At 39.7% G+C, this 19,070-nt stretch overlaps 2 protein-coding genes and 1 long non-coding RNA gene across 3 annotated transcripts; all 3 read left to right on the plus strand.

Moving 5' to 3' along the window:
* Positions 1–1,187: 1,187 nt before the first annotated feature.
* On the plus strand, positions 1,188–4,905 carry LOC119481271 (E3 ubiquitin-protein ligase TRIM21-like). The gene is made up of 10 exons (XM_037758048.1): positions 1,188–1,228; positions 1,505–1,742; positions 1,852–2,212; positions 2,447–2,542; positions 2,642–2,875; positions 2,983–3,130; positions 3,238–3,264; positions 3,475–3,539; positions 3,849–3,971; positions 4,129–4,905. The coding sequence occupies exons 1-10, from the start codon at positions 1,189–1,191 to the stop codon at positions 4,528–4,530; spliced, it is 1,734 nt and encodes a 577-aa protein (XP_037613976.1). The 5' UTR covers position 1,188; the 3' UTR covers positions 4,531–4,905.
* Positions 4,906–7,580: 2,675 nt separating this feature from the next.
* On the plus strand, positions 7,581–7,823 carry LOC119481287. Its single transcript, XR_005205159.1, has 2 exons — positions 7,581–7,696; positions 7,753–7,823. It is a non-coding gene; the product is annotated as an uncharacterized LOC119481287 (long non-coding RNA).
* A 953-nt stretch (positions 7,824–8,776) lies between these two features.
* On the plus strand, positions 8,777–13,190 carry si:dkeyp-74b6.2 (cerebellin-1). Its single transcript, XM_037758062.1, has 4 exons — positions 8,777–8,949; positions 10,065–10,752; positions 12,329–12,448; positions 12,658–13,190. The coding sequence occupies exons 2-4, from the start codon at positions 10,447–10,449 to the stop codon at positions 12,853–12,855; spliced, it is 624 nt and encodes a 207-aa protein (XP_037613990.1). The 5' UTR covers positions 8,777–8,949; positions 10,065–10,446; the 3' UTR covers positions 12,856–13,190.
* The last annotated feature ends 5,880 nt before the right edge of the window (positions 13,191–19,070 follow it).

Here is a 19,070-nt window from a genome sequence, read left to right on the forward strand (position 1 = left end):
CTTGTCGGGAAGAGCACTAAATAACGCTCAAAATGTATGCAAAATTTTGGCGAGGAAAAACTGTCATGGCGATTTTCACAGGGGTGAAAATAACAGCTTCATTCAAAATGTTGGGAGCTACCAATGCAGTGTGCGGATCCTGTTTTCTGATTTTCTGATTTTCACAGGGGTCCCTTGACCTCTGACCTCAAGATATCTGAATGAAAATGTTTTTTATAGGTACCCATGAGTCTCCCCTTTACAGACACAGCTAACATTCTTGGATACAGTGACAAAACAATTGAGCATTTTTTTTAAACAAAGAAGTGATGTTGGAGACAACTTAAAAGCTCCAAAGCGTGTGGTGATGAAATATGACCCTGAATACTTTGGATTCATAATGGCAGAGAGTGATGGGTGAGGGTAAGCTGAATATTTATGTGGGTCATTACAGCTGACAGTGGCATAACACATATTTATAGCCCAGTTTCTCATTTATTTGGGAAGGTGGTCCTCGGAAACTTTTTTTAAAAAATCCGAAGTGGGCCTCAATTTACAAAAGGTTGAGAACCCCTGCTTTAAGGTACATTTTGAACAGGTTGAACGTGCGTGTGACACAATAATAAAAACTTCATTCATTCATTTATTCATATATCTCTGTATTGATTTTTTTAGATTGAAGAATTGCACAAACTTTACACCAGGCACACTGTACAATGTGGAATACTTTATGTTTAATCCCAATGCACTCACATGATAGTTCACAAGAATTGCACATGACACATTTTCGTACATATTATCTCAGGTGGTGTTCTACTCTTTTTTTTTTAAACACACACATTTATTTGACCTCAACAATCAATGATCACGTTTCGGCTTCTGCTCAATTACTCTCGTGCCTGTACGTACCAACCTATATACAGTTATAGCACGTAAAGCAAATGTTCTAGTACAATCTGCAGCTGAGGGCCAACCCTTCAACAATATGACATCAAGGTAGAATCGTGTATGACAAAGGAAGTAATCAGTGGAAGTCAAGAAACCAGACGTACCAGAATGTTTGAGTGAGCTGAGAAAATGAATTCAACTCCTTCAGGGAGGCGCTTAACGGTAACCAGACAAGAGCGACTAATCACTCTGCAAACAAGGAGTGTCTGAGTATATATTTAAAAATCGGGACACTGCATCCTGCACTTTACGCTGTGTCTGATGAGGACGATCGAGACGCTCAAAATGACAGCCCAAACAGGTAAGAGGATACTGCTATTAGATTACAGAATAATACTCTAGCAGCTGCTTTGGTGACATTAAATTGACAGTATTGTGTGAATTTATAACATGTTTATAGATAATGTTGTAATTAAAAGTAGAAAGACACCTCTATATTGAATGTATTTTACTATTTGAGGCCATGTTGCAAACTTGCATAGAAACATTTTAATCAAAAATCAAAAATTGTATATAACAGCTGCAAGAATTTCACTCTGATATGCATGTTTGAGTAATATAATGTGTTTTTTTCCAGTCACAAACATGACCCTTGCCGTGCCGCTTGAGGAGCAGTTCCAGTGCTGCATTTGCCTCGACATCTACACCGATCCCACCACCACCGAATGTGGTCATAATTTTTGTCTGGACTGCATCGAAGGCTACTGGGATACAAAGAGCAAATATGAGTGTCCGCTCTGCAAAGAGACATTCAGAAAGCGTCCAAAACTCAGGGTCAACCATGGATATGCTGAAATCATTAAAATCTATGAAAGGTTCATTTTTAATACTATCTCTTTTTCACTTTTTTAACTATACCATATAAAAAGAACAAAATATTTTCATTAAATTGAGATTTAACAGAATTTATTTCAAATTCAAAAGGTCTCAAGGGAAGGATGTGGATGATGTGTCGCCACCGGGAAGCAGGAAAAATTCCCTGGCTGATGAAGTTCCCTGTGACATCTGCCACGGAGACAAGTCACCATCGGTCAAGTCGTGCCACACGTGCCAGGCGTCTTATTGTGAGCTTCACATCGAACAACACCTGAATGATCCAGCACTGCTGAGACACAAGCTGACGGATCCGGCCACCTTCATTGCCAGTCGCCTCTGCAGAAAACACAAGAAGCCACTGACAATGTTCTGCAAGACAGACCAGAAGCTTGTTTGTGTTAAATGCACAGAGAAGGACCACAAAAACCACAAGATCATACCCATAGAGAAGGAAAGCAAGAGGGTCAAGGTGAGGAAAATATAAAATTATTCATCCTCTTCAGCCTAAAATTCCTTTGTATAAAGAATCAGTCCTTTCTACCTGTTTGTACAAATATAGAAATATGTTTCTGCATTTCTTAAGTGAGAAAAAGAACTCAGTCACTGAACATATATTCCTTTGAAGCCTTCAAACCTTTTGTCTCAGCTGCTTTTCTGTGCAGTAAATTATAATCACAATTTAATATTTGTTTTACTTTTGCAGACTTGTTTGAGGGAGACGAAGGCCGGCATTAAACAAATGATCTATGCCAGACTGAGAAAACAGGAGGAGATAAAACAGTCAGTGAATCTAAGCAAAGTAAGTTGTTGCGTGGATACATGTTCAAAAAGGGCTAACTGGTCAGGTTTGTCTGTTTTTATCTGTAAACTTACATGTTTCTATTGTTTCATTTGACAGATAATCTCAGACAGGGAGATACAAAGCAGCGCTCAGGTCTGCCGCATGCTGATAACCGCCATCGAGGTACACCAGGCCGAGGTGGTGGAGGAGCTGGAAGAGAGACAGCAAGAAGCCGAGAGCAGAGCCCTGGAGATGTTTGAGGAGCTGGAGCAGGAAATCCACAAGCTGCAGACGAGGGCCAGCGATCTGCGGGACCTGGAGCAAACTCAGAACTCTGTTCACTTCCTACAGGTTAGATACCAGAACTGCATTTTAACAGTTTTGTGCAAAACATTTCTGTGCTGTGTCAACATTTAAAGTTCTGTACTTATGAGAATCCCGTGTCTTCGCCATTTTAGAGTTTCAAGTCTCGAAGTCGACTCCCTCCCACTAGGGATTGGTCTGAGGTCGTGATCCACTCAGAGAACTGCATGGGTACGGTATCGAGAGCCGTCTCCAAGCTTGTGGACGTCTGCCAGGATGTGGCGCACAAACTGTCTGCAGAAGGTCAGTAATCTTTGGGGGGGAAATGATAATCTACTCCACAAAGTGAACAAAGATTGTTGTTAAAAATCAACGCATGACAATAACATTTTTCTTCTCCCATTTTGCAGAAGCCGACAAGTTGAATCAATATGAAGGTATGTACACTATCACACATCCATTGCTTATTAAAATAACCTAGTTGAACTGTGATTAGCTCCCCTTTTTATTATCTGATTCCAGTGGCGTATCATGTTTTCTCCACTGGAAGGGCACCCTAGAGGGCACTTCCTCATGATTTATCTACCATAGAGGAATCCAAGAGTCCACCAGTGCTTAACTCACTGTTTTCTTCTTTGTTTCTGCAGTCGATGTTACTCTGGATCCTGAGACGGCTTCCGGCTGGCTGGTCCTGTCTCCAGACAAAAAGAAGGTATTGTCTGATTGTTTGATCATTAAATCAAATGTGTAAATAGCACAGTTTTCTTAGGAAACTAATAGTTCTTCAGAATAGTTTTGATTTCTTACATTTAGAGACTTTAAAGACAGACAGACAGAGCTTTTGTTCTGAAACAAGCAGGTTGAGCTAAAATTGGTGGGGTTGTGAAAAGCATGTCAGAATCTGGTGAAAAGGGGCAATGATTGGGACAATTATAAGGCTATTAATTGTTGCTAATTCATTTAATGGTGTTGCTAATATGATGAAAATGTTGATGGTAACAATGATTATGTTGATCCACAGGTGACTGTCAGCAGCCAGAAGAATAATGCCCCACTGCCAGACAATCCTCAGAGGTTCAACGCCTGTGTCTGCGTTTTGGGAAAACAAAGCTTCACATCTGGAAGACGCTATTGGGAGGTCCAGGTAAGAAGCTCAGAAACAAGGAAACATGATTTAAGCCACAGATGCACATCAGCAGCTTGGCAAACACAATCAACGTAAAGTGAATCACAAATGTATTTTTATCAGGCACTTAATTTAAAGCTAGCATGAATGTCTGACTATGTACATTGTTTTTCAGGTTGGAGATAAAACAGACTGGGATCTGGGCGTGGCCAGAGAGTCCATCAACACGAAGGGAGCCATCACAGTGCGTCCTGACAGCGGTTACTGGGCGATATGCCGGCGGAATTGTGCCAATCTCAGTGCATGCGCTGGTCCCTCCGTCTCCCTCCACCTCCAGGAAACACCCCAGAAAGTGGGCGTGTTCCTGGACTACGAGGAAGGATTGGTGTCCTTCTACAACGCAGAAGCAAAGACCCACATTTACACTTACAGCGGGTGTGACTTTACTGGACCCCTCCGCCCGTACTTTAACCCCGGTGTTCAAGGTGATGGGAAGAACACCGCCCCATTGATTATCTGTCCTCTTGAGGAAAGAGTCTGGGAAGGACGGGACATGACCATTGAGTCAGTCTTGTGATGTGTCATGCAAAATGATGATGCTAACTGAGTTTATATACTGTATATTATATTAATTGTACTTGAGTATTTGACTACACTGGCCTGCAACATGCCAAAATGTATGAGTTGTTTTTCTTTTTAGTAACACATGACGCACACGCTAAAAGGTGGCAGCAAGGTTTTCATTATTTCTGACAGCATGAATTGTTTTTCATAATTTTATCATTCAAATGATACCAGACTCACGTGTTTGTAAAATATAAATGTACATAAAATGCTTTACATATCGTTGCATGCACTATGATTGTTGTTCTACATGTATTCCATACCGTAAATGGGCAATGTAAGATAAAAATTGTGAAACTGAAAATAAAAGTTATGTTTTGAAAAATTAGAACTGTGAAATTCCATCCTTTTTGTTTTATTTTTCCATGTAGCCTATTTAAACTTTAACATAAATTTCAATTCTGCTTAGTTTGGAGGTTCTGAAGTGGAGTTGTATGAGGTACTTATCCATAGTTAGTGTATTATATGACGGTCAGCACAGCCCCAGTTTGGAGAAGCAGACAAGAGTTACCGCACGGGAGCAAAGCAATGTACTGCTGTGGACGGGGGCAGCAGAAAAATTTAATTTAGACACCTAAAGAAAGGCCCACATAAAAAAAAAATCAATATCAGTTTAAGTGTATGCTATATTTAAAATATCTTCACCACTTTACCTTGCCATCAGACAGCCTTTTTCTGACGGGGAACTGAAGCTGTTATCTATGCTCTCTTCAAAGCCACCAGACTCCATTGACAAAAACAGTAATTTTACCTCACAGAACACGTAAGTTGCTGGTCTACCGCTGCCTCGATCGGTCAGTTTGTTTGGGTTATTGTGTGACTTTGGTGAATCCGAACTAACTCTTTAAAATAGCAAAGTCACACAATAACTATTGATGTGTCCTCTTTTAAGGGCACTCCATGCACTGACTGTGACTGAATGTTGTGTTAATGACGTCCGTGCGACCAATCAGGTGATGACAGACAAGGATCATATGATCAATGAGGGAGTAGCGGGGGTGCGCAACGCACTGACGGTCTACAGGTACAGAGCAGGAGGGAGAGGATAAGTGAATAATTTAAGTGATATGTGTGCACACATACTAATCATAGGTCAAAGCAGCGCTAAATTTGGCTGAATTATAAAAGTGGTAAAACGAAGAGCCGTTTGGGAGCCGAAAGAGCCGGCTCTTCTTGGTGAGCTAAGCCAAATGATCTGGCTCACTAAAAGCAGCCGTAATTCCCATTACTAACATAACACAAAGAAACTAACCTATTATTTTAATGTTTATTTTATTTTGGCTTTTGTATTATTTTTCCACAGTTTTGTATAGGTTGTACCACAATATTATATTATTAATAGATGTTTCAACTGCAAAGTATTTGTTTTATTAAATTTTTATTTTTATTTATTGTTTTTGTTATCAATTGCTTATAATTTTTAAAAAGCAGAACAATAATCTTTGCCATAACAAAATATCAGAGTGTAATACCCACACCAGGAAAAATAAAGGTTGGATGTGTCGACAAGTACCCTCCCGTCCGTTCCCACAATAGTTTCACATTGCATAGTACAAAGATTCACTTTTACAACAATACAGTATAGTGCACTTACAAATACAACATAATGCCTACATATGAATATTAAAGCCAGCAGCTGTAGAGGCCCATGCCTGAACCGTCCTATCTTTCTATCAACCTTTATTTTTTAAGGAAAATGTGTCAAGCATGCTTATTATTTACTTACTACTTAATCACTACTTATTTTTGTAGTATTATTTTTTTGACCTATTCAGTCATGAACTTCTTCATATATTTTAGAAAACAAATGTGCACTCACTGTTTGGATTGAATACAAAAAGACATTTGTGGAACACGACATGCAGACATATAGTACATTCAGCCTGGATGTACTATATGTCTTCATGTCATGTGTCATGTGTGTTTAAAGTGAGGGTTGCTTCATTCACTTTAAACTGATCATTTAAATACGCATGCATGAGATTGAATTTGTGTTGGAAAATACCAAATCCTTACTGTAACTAACATATTTTAAATCAACCCATAAAAATCAGACAAAAATAAGATTCAAACAGATACAGTGGTATTTCTTAAAAGGGCTATCACTTTCGGTTGGATATGATATGAACATGTTTTCGGGATACACTCATTAGTTAATGATCATGCTGTTTGATACTTCGTCATTACCAGGCAGTAATCATGTAATTATTAGTTATGTAATTACAAAGTACGACTGTTGGTACAGTTTGTTCCTTGCACTGCCCGCTCATGCTTATTATCTTACACCACACCTTTGTGGTTTTAAGCTCAAACAATTAAAGCACTCATCATCAATTTAAGCTCATCTGTAACTTTGCCCTTACTGCCAGTAACAAGGCACGGCAAGGCAGCTTTAATTATAGAGCACATCTATGCTCACCTATCATCTATGCTAACCTGTATATTATCGTTACCGACAAAGACACTACAACGGCCCAAAACATTTCCATTAAGAGAAACGTGCTGCAGCTTCTAGGGGAACAGCTTGATTTTCAACCCAAGAAAGAGAGACAAGAGAGTATGTTTGTTTTTGAAGCAGGAAGAAAAAGTGGAGTAAAGAGTTGAGGTACTCGATTACCATTCACAATATTGAATTCAATCGTTATGCAGATGATGCCCTGCTGTGCATCCCTCTAAAGCCCATAAAGCAGCAGAGTTTGACACATTCTGGGCTACCTCAGTTATTATTTTCTGAATGTCAGTACATTTCCTCCAGATTAACCCAATCAAATCAGAGATTATTTTATTTGGACCCTCAAAACTCACCAATATTTTAGGTTTCTAACTATAATTCCCAACCTGTGTTGATACTACTAATTTGTTTTGCCATAGCTCTTACATAAATGTAATTGCTGTGTGGATTATGTTCAGTGGCATTGTTTTTATCTACTGAAGAAAGAACTGCATTTTGAGTCCTATGTGTGATTAGATTTAAGATGGATTTTTTGGGGTGGCAGTAGTTAAGTCTGTAGGTACTTGGCTTGGGAACCGGAGGGTTGTAAGTTCAAGTCCCCGCATGGACCAGCTGTAGGACTTCCAAAGTAGAAATTGTGGACTGGTACAGTAGCTGCATACAGTAGGTGACAGTTCACCTCTTGGGCACTGCCTAATAGTAGGTTTGGTTAAATACAGAGAGTACATTTCACTCTGTGTACAAAAGCAATTTATGACAATTAAAGCTGTTTAAAAGCTTAGGTGACAACTTTGGTTAAGGTTAGTTGAATGTTAAAGGTAAAAAATGTTCTGCTTTGTGCTTCATAATGATCTTTTCAATATTAAAGCAAGACAATCTCCCAAATCTTAACAAAGTAGTGTGATTGCCCAAAACATTAGTTGGTTAAGGCACTCCTTACATACTTATGTTTTGGTTGCTACAAGTAGATAGTCTATAAAAGAGCAGATGTTGTTGGGAAAGCACATTGTCAGTGAACATTTTGCAAGTTTGCAAATACATTTTTATGTAATGCAGGTGCAATAGGCCCTTTTCAGAGCAGCAATTTTGACATCTCATAACAGGGTAAATACGTATAGGTATTTAGCGTGTCAGCCATACCAGTGAGCCATCATGCAAAATACCAGGTAAGTAATTAAATGGAACAGAGCTATAATTAATGTTATTAATTACACCTGTGTTTACCCTGCAATGAAATGCCAAAATGGCCTCTGTGAAAAGGGCATATTACATTTCTGGTGAAACAATTTTGCTGTAGCAAGTATATAAACGTGATTTCGAAGAAACAGGTTTGGGTATTCACAACACAAATGTGAGCGTAATTATTTATCCAGACCCATCATTTCAAAATCTTACAACCAAGATGAACCAATCCTTTGAAGAGTTTTGTTTGCCAAACCTGAGAAACCTGCATGAAAGTCTAGGCTTTTTGTGAGGGAGTTTGACCAGCGAAACATGCTGATCAAACAAAATTGTCTTTGCAAAAATATATAATTTTCATCCCCATCAGAAAGGATTTATAGCAGATTGTGATGCAGCCTTTCGGTTCTGCCATCCGTTCTGTGATATCTGAGGTAAAGGAGATGGAGGAGGAGGGAGGGGGAACAGGTACAGTAGGGGGTCGAGGAGCCGTGAGAACAGAAGGACGCGATGCTCGTGATGTGATTAAACGTCTGCTCGAACACAGGGGTTCCCTGGAACAGAGAGATCGTTAGAGAGAGAGCGAGAGAGAGAGAGAGGGAGATGGGGAAATGAGAAAAGATAGGGAGAGGAAAAGATAAAGCTGAAGGTAACGGGGAACAGGGCTCTTGGGATGCTCTAACTTTACTGAAGAAAGCTGGTTTCTGTATGACGCTGCAGAGCCAAGGCTAAGAGTGAGAGGTGGGTGTTTTTGAACAAACCATAATATCTTTATGCATGTTGTAAGGGTTGTTTTTGTGCTGCTTATTGTTGGGTGTGTTGTTAAGGATTCATCTAACTCTGCAAAAATGATCCTCTTTATTTTTCACTAAACTCCTATAATTTTATCATACAAAATGTTGGCACTTAAATGTCTTAGCATTTATCTGAGGATAACCTGCAGTGCATGAAGAGTCAGCTGCTGTGTGAATTATGGTAATTTACTGATCATCACATCTGCCACTCACATAATGCTTGAGCTAGTGTTGTAATATTTATAGTGTTTGTTCATGGGTGTGTAAAGGAATGCAATCGCGGAGACTGACGGATTCAATTGGATAGGTGCCGGTGGAGAAAGAGCGTGAATGCTTACCCACAGATGGCCTCTTGGTGGTGGGATTGTGATAGTCCGCTGTAGCCTACCCCCTTCCTGAGTCCAGCTGGCACTCACACGCCCTCTTCCTGGCCAAAACATTACCTCATCACTTCTTCCTCTACTTATTTTCCTCCTCAGCATAATCACTTTCCTCTTAATGTCCGCTGCCATTCCCTTACTCAATTTTCTCTTGTTTAATTACTTGTTTTTTCAGTCTTACTGATTGGTCAGAGAAACAGCACCAAAAGCTTTCAACATTAAAAAACATTTAACTTCTACAGAAGAGTATTTGTTGCCCTTTCTTGCATATCACATCAGGGTTCAGTGCCAAGGTACTAAAAGTTTCCATTTCTGTCACCATGAAGCAGTGATTGCTTGATTTTAAGTGTCTTCACTGTCTATTTGTGAGAGAGAGAGTCAAGAAAAAGTGTACTTTGGATGATAATCTTACATGGAATATACAGTATATGTGATCACATGCGCACATCACATCGGCAAACACCCATATTTTAAGCTTACATAATTGGTAAATGTACTTTATTCTCCTGTAATTTGTGCTGGGAATTTAGCATTATCTGAATGCCTTTTCCAATCAAACGTCCTCAACAATTCTCTGAAATAATAAACATAACGTAACCAAGTCATGTAGCCTATTGTTTTCATAAAATGTGCAAAATTTTCATGTGCAAATTTGTGTCTTGTGATCTACTCCTTCGAACAGGCCTGAAGCCTTGACAGCCTCCAAATCCGTTTGTTTGGCTTGTTGTGGTGTGCAGAACTGGATAACCACCAACTATTATCATAAGGACTTCCTGTCTGCTGTTCTGGGAAGCCATTGTCTTGGTGCCAACTAAAAGTCCTCCCCAGAGAGACTCCGTGTCCACCCGATGTTGGCGGAACTATTAGCTGAGGATTACATAAATTATTTAATGACACATGAGCGGCAAGAAATCCTTGGTTGAAGTGTTTTTTCCAGGTGAAATTATGATCTTGGTGCTAAAGTGAGGTGTTCTTCAAAAAGACACATTCTTGCTGAAGAGTTGTGGCAGCCATATTGTCACTGTTTCCCCTGAAACACCCAAAGCTCACCCTCATTTGGAACAATGCCCTGTCCATCTCCACCCCCTCCGCCCTACCTTGCTCCCTGCTCAGTCTTTTTTGTTGGACTGCTGCTTCTGCTCCAGTGGGGGCCCTCAGAGGTCAGTTGCCAGAATGACACAGAGCCAATCGTGTTGGAGGGAAAGTGTCTGGTGGTGTGCGACTCCACTCCCTCTGCGGAGCCATCGGGTAATGCTCTGGGCATGTCGGTGAGGTCAGGAACTGGTCGGGTGGCGTTTTCAGCCATCCGAAACACCAACCACGAACCCTCGGAGATGAGCAACCGCACCATGACCATCTACTTTGACCAGGTAGGATTCAGTTTCAGTAACACTGATTTGCCAAAGGTCCACTTGCTAAATTTTCACACATTCACAGCCCCAAAAAAATGGATTAAGCTACTTATATTTGATATTTGAGTTCTAAAACATATGAGCTATGTACATAAAACACATTTCTGTATTAATGGACTAAATGACACCTTCATTGGATCACTTAGTCTTTAAATGTGGGCACAAAAGACAACTAGACTGATCCTATAGTGGTGTTTTACCACTCCTCAAAATGGCCACTGCAAATTAAGCAAATTGGTCTTGTGCTTTCCCTAAGTAGGCTAAATAAAATGAACACATCTTTTTTAGTCTACTCCTTTGGAAACATGGTTTTCACAGTCAACCTTCTTTGGCATTGGCTATTTTTGAGCATGCCTTTTCTGTTTTTTAATGAAGTTATGCTTTTAACTCCGACAACATTCTTGCTCGGCTCCCAGCAGCTGGGTCCAAATTAAATTATATTTCAGTCCGCCTTCTAAGTATGTGGGCTACAGATGTTGATGAACCTTAGCTTCATAAGGCCAGCCCGATCTCACAAGGCTCAGTGGGCATTTGCTTATCAAGTATTATCAATATTTTTTACCTCGTCCAACACGTTAGCATCACCTTCATCTTCATCTTGTTTTTGTCCCCATTTTGGGATTGTGGTTAATCTAAGTGGCATGGTCATAAAAAAGCGACTGGGAGACTTGTACAGAAAAAGTCAGTGGGCTTATATTTTACCTCTTCAACAGTTTGGATAAACATGCGGCCCACTGGTCTTCGATTGGTCTTTGCTTCTGATTTTAAAAAAATGAAAAGATGAGGAAGCTGTTCTGCAAATTTCTTCTGAATTATGCTAGAACGTGTAATATATTGGAAATAAGGAAAGTTTTGCTTTTGTCCTTTACGTTTAGGAGGATCACTACAGTCATTAGAATTCATCCTCTGCGAGCAATAAATGTTAACAAGAAGTTGTTGGGTAATACCCCTTACCTCTTCCTGATGTCACTAAACAGGATTGATTACCATTGAAAACCACAGTTTTGACTCACTGCCAGTCACTGACCAAACTACACAGAATGTACAGTACATTTAATTACTCCAGGAAAATGCTCTCACTATCAAACATTATGATCTGGGTCAAGTGCCAGTGAGTCAGGGTACTAAGATGATGCAAGTCTTCATAAATCAGGTCACAAACACGGTGCTGCATGTGTCACGTCTGGTGTTTATTTAAAGGCTTGAAAGTATTGCACAAGAGTGATACTGAATGGTGATGCTGAGTTAGCAATGTCTGGGAGCTGTGAAAGTAGACTAATAAAAATGAATGATGCAGAAATCAGATTAATAATGATATGTCTGGTTTGTGTACTGCATGTTGGTGTACTCAAATGTCCTGCCAGAGCACCTAGTCATATCCTCCCTTTCTTGTTTTCCTGGCAATAATTTAGCGCTGAATTTTCCAAAATCTAAATATAGTTTTGATCATATATTCCAAAACTTTAATACAATATTAGTAGCTTGGCTCAGGATGTATTATTTATTCTCTCTCTTCATTTCCTCTTCTTCTTAGATCCTAGTAAACGTTGGCAGCCATTTCGATCCAGCGAGGAGTATCTTTGTGGCCCCTAGAAAAGGAGTCTACAGTTTCAGCTTTCATGTTGTCAAAGTTTACAACCGACAGACAATACAGGTGAGAACACCAGCTTAAAGCTTATAACCTAATAATAGCAAATTGCATTAAAGAAATTAGTGGCGTTAAAACGAATTTACGTTATTATCATGTTAACTTTGACAGCCCTAATGTATTATATACTGTATATATATATAAAAAAAATCCATGTTTTCTGATCATCATTTCCCCGCAAATGTCTTCCCCTTCTCCTCCCCCATCTTTCCCAGGTGAGTTTGGTTCTCAACGGCTGGCCGGTGATTTCAGCCTTCGCAGGTGATCAGGACGTGACCAGGGAAGCGGCCACCAATGCTGGGCTGGTGATGATGGAGAGAGGGGACAAGGCTTACCTCAAACTGGAGAGGGGGAACCTGATGGGAGGGTGGAAGTACTCCACTTTCTCCGGCTTTCTGGTGTTCCCCTTGTAGATTAGGTCAGGCTTATGTTCTTGTCATAATCAAGGGTGTGGAGGGGAGGGCAGGCAATGAAATAAAGATTTCACAGACAGGAGGCTTGAATTCAATCAAACTGCTTTGATGCATCCTTATGTATCAGATAGAACGGTGAGATCACTCAGCACCAAATAGTCCTGAATGTAATTTCCATTTCCATTGCACTTGTATGGCTCACTGTTGACTGTAATGTGTCGTCTATGCTTGCTTACAACAGCCTGTTGAGAGGTTTGTAAATTTTCTTTCAGGCCTAATGCATGAAATACAGGGTAGCAAATCTTTGTGGCAATAAAGAAAATGATAGTGTCCTTTCTCTGCCTCTCTATCTATTGTATGTCAGTCTATCTATTTATCTGTCTAGCTAGCCGAAACTACATTTCCCATCATTTTGAGATTGAGTTATTTTCGTGCTGCCGTTCATGAGAATGAGCCCAAGACCGAGGACGGACTGAGGGCTTGGAGGCGGGGTTAAAGGAAACGCTTCATCACGTTTTCTTCACTGGAAGGGCACCCTAGAGGGCACTTCATCGTGTTTTATCCACTAGAAGGGCACCCTTGAGGGCAATTTATCACACTTTCCCCACTGGAAGGGCACCCTAGAGGGCATTTTATCATGTTTTCTTCACTGGAAAGGCACTCTTGAGGGCACTTCATCGTGTTTTCTCTACTAGAGGGGCACCCTAGAGGGTACATCATTATGTTTTCGTCACTGGAAAGGCACCCTAAAGGACACTTTATCACGCTTTCTCCAAGGGCACCCTAGAGGGCGCTTCATCATGTTTTCTTCACTGGAAAGGCACCCTTGAGGGCATTTTATCATGGTTCCTCCACTAGAAGAGCACCCTAAAGGGCACTTCATCACATTTTCTTCACTGGAAAGGCATCATAGACGTCAATTCATCGCATTTTCTCCACTAGAAGGGCACCCTAGAGGTCACTTCATCATGTTTTCTTCACTGGAAAGGCACCTTTGAGTGCACTTTGTCACGCTTTCTCCACTGGAAGGGCACCATTGAGGGCACTTCATCGTGTTTTCTTCTGCAGAAGATCTGGGTACTTTCCGTCACTCTGCAGTCAAGCCATTTTGGCCTCACACGCCACTGAGAAACTCTCATATTAATGAATGGGAGCCCACCTCCAACGCTGTATTCAGTTCTTTTTATACATTCATGGTTTAAACAGTCCTTGAAATTTAGGAGGGAAATAAGGAGTCATGTAATCATCGAAATCCTTAGTGTAATTGTATGATTTAAACTGAAGTTGTCGAGACATTTCACTCAAAAACACAATTATGCCATGGTGGCTCTCGAGGAAAGTCAGGGGATCGTCACAGACATTAGAATTCATCCTCTGCGAGCAATAAATGTCAACAAGAAGTTGTTGGGTAATTCCCCTTAACTCTTCCTGCTGTCTCATGGGATCGATTACCATTTAAAAGGCCGGTTTTGACACACTGCCAGTTACAGACAGAATGTCCTGTACATTTTGTTACTGAAGCAAAATGTTTTCACTAAGAAACATTCTGATGTGAGTCATTTCATTCCAGTGAGTCAGTCTTGTCAAATGCTGCAGGTGATCATAAATCAGCTCACACGGCGCTGCATGCGTCACGCCTTTGTTAGTGTTTATAGTGATAATACACTGATGAAAACATAGTTATGAATATTATATTCCATTTCATTTAATAGATCCCCAAAATATTAAACACAGTTCCTTTAAAAAGAAATTCCAATTTTGGTAATTTCTTTTCAGTTTTATTGACAGTTACTTTGTTTGTTAGTGTATTCGTAGGCCTTGAAAGTATTGAACAATAGAGATACTGAGAGGTGATGCTGAGTTATTGTAAGCAATGCCTGGGAGCTGTGAAAGTAGACTAATTAATGAATGATGCACAAGTCAAACAAATGATATGTCTGGTTTGTGTACTGCAGTTGGTGTACTCAAATGTCCTGCCAGAAGACATATCCACCCTGTCTTGTCCGTCTGTCTGTCTATCTATCTATCTATCTATTCATCTATTTATCTATCCATCCATCCATCCATCCATCCATCCATCCATCCATCCATTCATCCATCTATCTATCTATCTTTGAGGGCCTTGGGCTGGGGGGGATGTTAACCGGAAGTGCAATGTTGCCATGGAGTTGGCTCGTTAATTGTGGACTAACTTGACCCCTTTGTTTCTTTTTTATAGCGTATATTTGTTTACACAAGAACATAGGATCCATTAAAATTATGCCGAATTAGCTATTAGCAGTTGGTGTTTACATTGCACCCATGAATGTGCAGAGAACTATCAGAGGGAAACTTTGATACTGAAGAAAAGTGAAAAACCTGCCGATTCTCAGGGAAGTTCGGCGGTGTCTTTCTCCCCTATAACCTCCAGGGCGATTTATAGATGTTTATTGACGATGGACATCGGATATAATGCCACCGATTCTAAAAAATATATGTATATAAATATGTATATAAAAGTATAAAGCTTTATACGTTACAGTTACACTTTACATTTATACTTTACAGTTATATATATACTCATTTTAAGTTTTCAACTATTGTTTATTGATTTATTCAGTCAAATTTGTGACATATCTGATAACCTTTTGCTACATTTTGTCATTTAAAAACAGATTTTGAAATCATTGGTAATATTATATCATATTGCATTTCCTCGTTTAATTTTGCTATTACAGTCTTTCTGTATAGAATTTTTTTTTTTTTTTTCCAAAACAATGAGCTCAAATCTCTCAAAATTAGTTTGTTGGTCTCAACACATTAGAATTTCTCATTCATTCAAGCTAATTGCACTAGTTTTGGCACATGTGTGTGCAAAAAGTAAGTACAATTGTTCACAATTTGCACAATAATCACTTGTACATGTTTATTGTCTATATACATGATCATTGGCTGTGGCTCAGAGGGTAATGCATAGATCCCCGGCTGCTCCAGGTCATATGTCGATGTGTCCTTGAGCAAGACACTTATCCCCGAATTGCTCCCGAAGGCGAATGGTGAACGGTCAATTAGATCCTGATGGGCAAAGTTGGCACCTTGCATGGCAGCCTCTGTCGTCAGTATATGAATGTGTGTGTGAATGGGTGAAAGCTGACATGTAGTGTAAAGCGCTTTGAGTGCTCGGAAGATATATAAATGCAAGTCCATTTACCATTTACCATTTGCTGATCAAAATTGATGAGTTGACTCTCAGTGAAACTGTGGTACTCTTCACAACTTCGAAACATTCTTTCATCATTTCAGCCGTCACATGCAAAATGATCCATACAATTATCAAAATCTATCAGACATACATGTGTATTCCATAAATATCTATGACATGGTGTTACGTACTGTGGCGAGGTAGATTTTCTGTTCACTGTATATGCCTTTACATGAAAACTCAAAGGTGAATTTTCTTTTTCCAGTTAAGAGTAACACATTGCTACACAAATACAGTTACTGTAATCTCACATGGACATATCCTGTTTCTGTGTATACAGTATTGTAGCCTCTAGTATTGACGTTTGCATGTGATGGCTCAAACGATGAAAGAACGTTTAGAAGGTGTGAAGAGGACGACAACTTCACTGAGAATCAACGCTAGACTTGTTATGCAAGCCATGTTGTTGCCAAATTGTTGTTGTGTTTACTTATTTGCACATGTACCAAAACACATATTTCCTTGAGTGAAAGGGGAATTCAAATAGACAGCGTCGAGCTCGCGCTTGCTCGCTCTGCATAGACATGAACGAGCATCGCTCAAAACAGTGGGGCAACAGACGTCAGCTAAAAGCACAATATCACTCTATATTTCAGCTGCTTGGCAGTAATGTTAGCTGACCAGACGAATGTCTCTCCATGAATCAATGCTGATCCTAGTGTTGGCTTTTCCTGCTCAGCGCAGGCTTCAGCAGCGGGGCTCCTCAACGAGTTACGTTATCGCCGCCCGACCGCAGCCGGCAGCCGAAGACACCGGCACCCGGTCGGTAACGAGACGATAACGTAACTCGTTGAGGAGCCCCGTCACTTCACAAGACACGGAAAACCTCTGTTGGTCTGGAGGAGCTGCAGCATTTATTTCTGCACAAACGTCCACTCTACATTCACTAGATATTCTCAGGGCTAAACTAACTCTTCTGCAGTGTGTAGTGAGCGCGCGTTCACGTCTAGAGGTGGAGCGAGACAGCGAGGACGCGCGCGCTGTCTGAATGAAGGAGAGCAAGCAGCGGAGACGAGGCTCCGGCCACACGCGAGCGCGCATATGCGGACGCGCATGTGTGCCAACCCACTACATTTATACGCTTAAAAAGTTACAAACAGTCCCTTTAACCTAACGTTGACAAGAACATGCTTAACCTTGCCTAGCCTTGGTATGCTGACACTATGTCCTCCAAAACACCAGCACTACACTTTACATACGCTCTATTAATCACTCGGTGCTGACAGACTGTTCTAAAGATAGTATGCATCCCTGTTGTGTGCTCCAAGAGATGTACTTATGGTAACTAAGGGCGTACACTTCACAATTTTGACCAAAAACTATGTCCGCACTCCACTACTGACACTTTAAAATATAATTTAAACATTGAAACTGCAGCTTTATTGTAAAAACTTTAAACTACATATATTCTCGTGTGAGTTTGTCATCCTGGTGACACACAGCGTCTCTCTGCGGTGGATCCGGAGGCAGATGGAGGATTGGCAGTAAAGGAAGGGATCCGGTGCCAGAACCCTGCCGAGTTCACACTGGACCATCACAACCGATTAGTTTCAACGCCCCGGTGCACAGCAGAGGCCTGTGTTAGCACTTTGGAGATTCGTGTCTGGAGTACAAAACAATGTGAAGACTTTGGTTTCAAAACTAGATAACACCATACAAATCACAGAAAATATTAAACACAAATAAAAGCATTTTTAAATAGTTTAAGTACATTTAAGACATAATATATGACGTTTTTGTTTGTTTTTTTACGTAAATTTAACTACATTTTTCTTAAAAAACAGCTTTTTTGTTGTGGGAAAAGGTTCCTTGGTGAACAGGGAAGTGATGAATTATACATTTTCAACAGCAACAGAAGTGATTTATTTGCAATAAATAGAAGACACATGTAGATGTCAATAGCTAGACACCATAGCTGAATAGAAACACAAGAGTGCCACCTACAGACGCTCAAGGAAAGTTACCACCTACACACAAACACAACATGGCAAAAAAATAAATATTAAAAAAAGGAATTTAGGTACTGTACTAAAATTATTGGGGTGGGGATCTTATATTTAATTTTATTAAAAGCTAGAGTTTTCAAAGATATTTAGTTTCCAAAGATATAAAAGAGAGAAAAACAGCAAAATTCTCACATTTGATAAGCTAGAACCAGAGAACTTTTTTTGCATTTTTGACTATCAAAAAAGTTGGCGATTAATATTCTGATGATTGACTAATCAATTAATCGGGTATTTGTTGCAGCTCTGTGATATTGACCTCTCACAGTAAATGTAATTTTGTTTGACCAATGTTCCACAACCCAAATATATGCAGTTTACGATGATATAAATAAAAAAGAGAAAAGCAGCATATTCACACATTGAGAGGCTGAAACTAGATAATTTTTCCTTAAATATAACTTATAAAACATGTATTGATTATCAAAACAGTTGCCGATTAATTTTCTGACAACAGATTAATCGACTTATTGTTGCAGTTATATTTGCCACTTGAAATATGAAAGCTGAAATTAAGTTGTCAATGAACTAGGGCTGTAAGAAAATAATGAAAAATTGAATATCGCATTATTACGTTTGTGATACTGTATCGATTCTCAAAATCACTGTATCAATTTTTTATTAATAGTTTACATGCAAAGTCAGTCATTCAATACTTTATTTCATTTGCAAAGATATGCGTCCTCTCAGTGTATGTGCCCTCTCAAAGCAGTGCTGTGATGTTGGATGTTACAGTTACTGTGATAAATGCAAATGCACATCCCAAAAGTAAACTTTTTTATAATCAGATTTTATGCATATGGTGGTGTGTTATTTATAAAATGACAATTTTCCTAAAGTTAGATTTCAAAAATTGCAATATATCGCCCTACTTGCAGTATCACAATATATTGCAATATATTAAATCGCAACCCCTGTATCATGATACGTATCGTATCACCAGATTCTTTCCAATACAATGAACCTAGACT

This window comes from Sebastes umbrosus, chromosome 22 (genome assembly GCF_015220745.1).
Source record: "Sebastes umbrosus isolate fSebUmb1 chromosome 22, fSebUmb1.pri, whole genome shotgun sequence".
NCBI classification, from domain to species: domain Eukaryota; kingdom Metazoa; phylum Chordata; class Actinopteri; order Perciformes; family Sebastidae; genus Sebastes; species Sebastes umbrosus.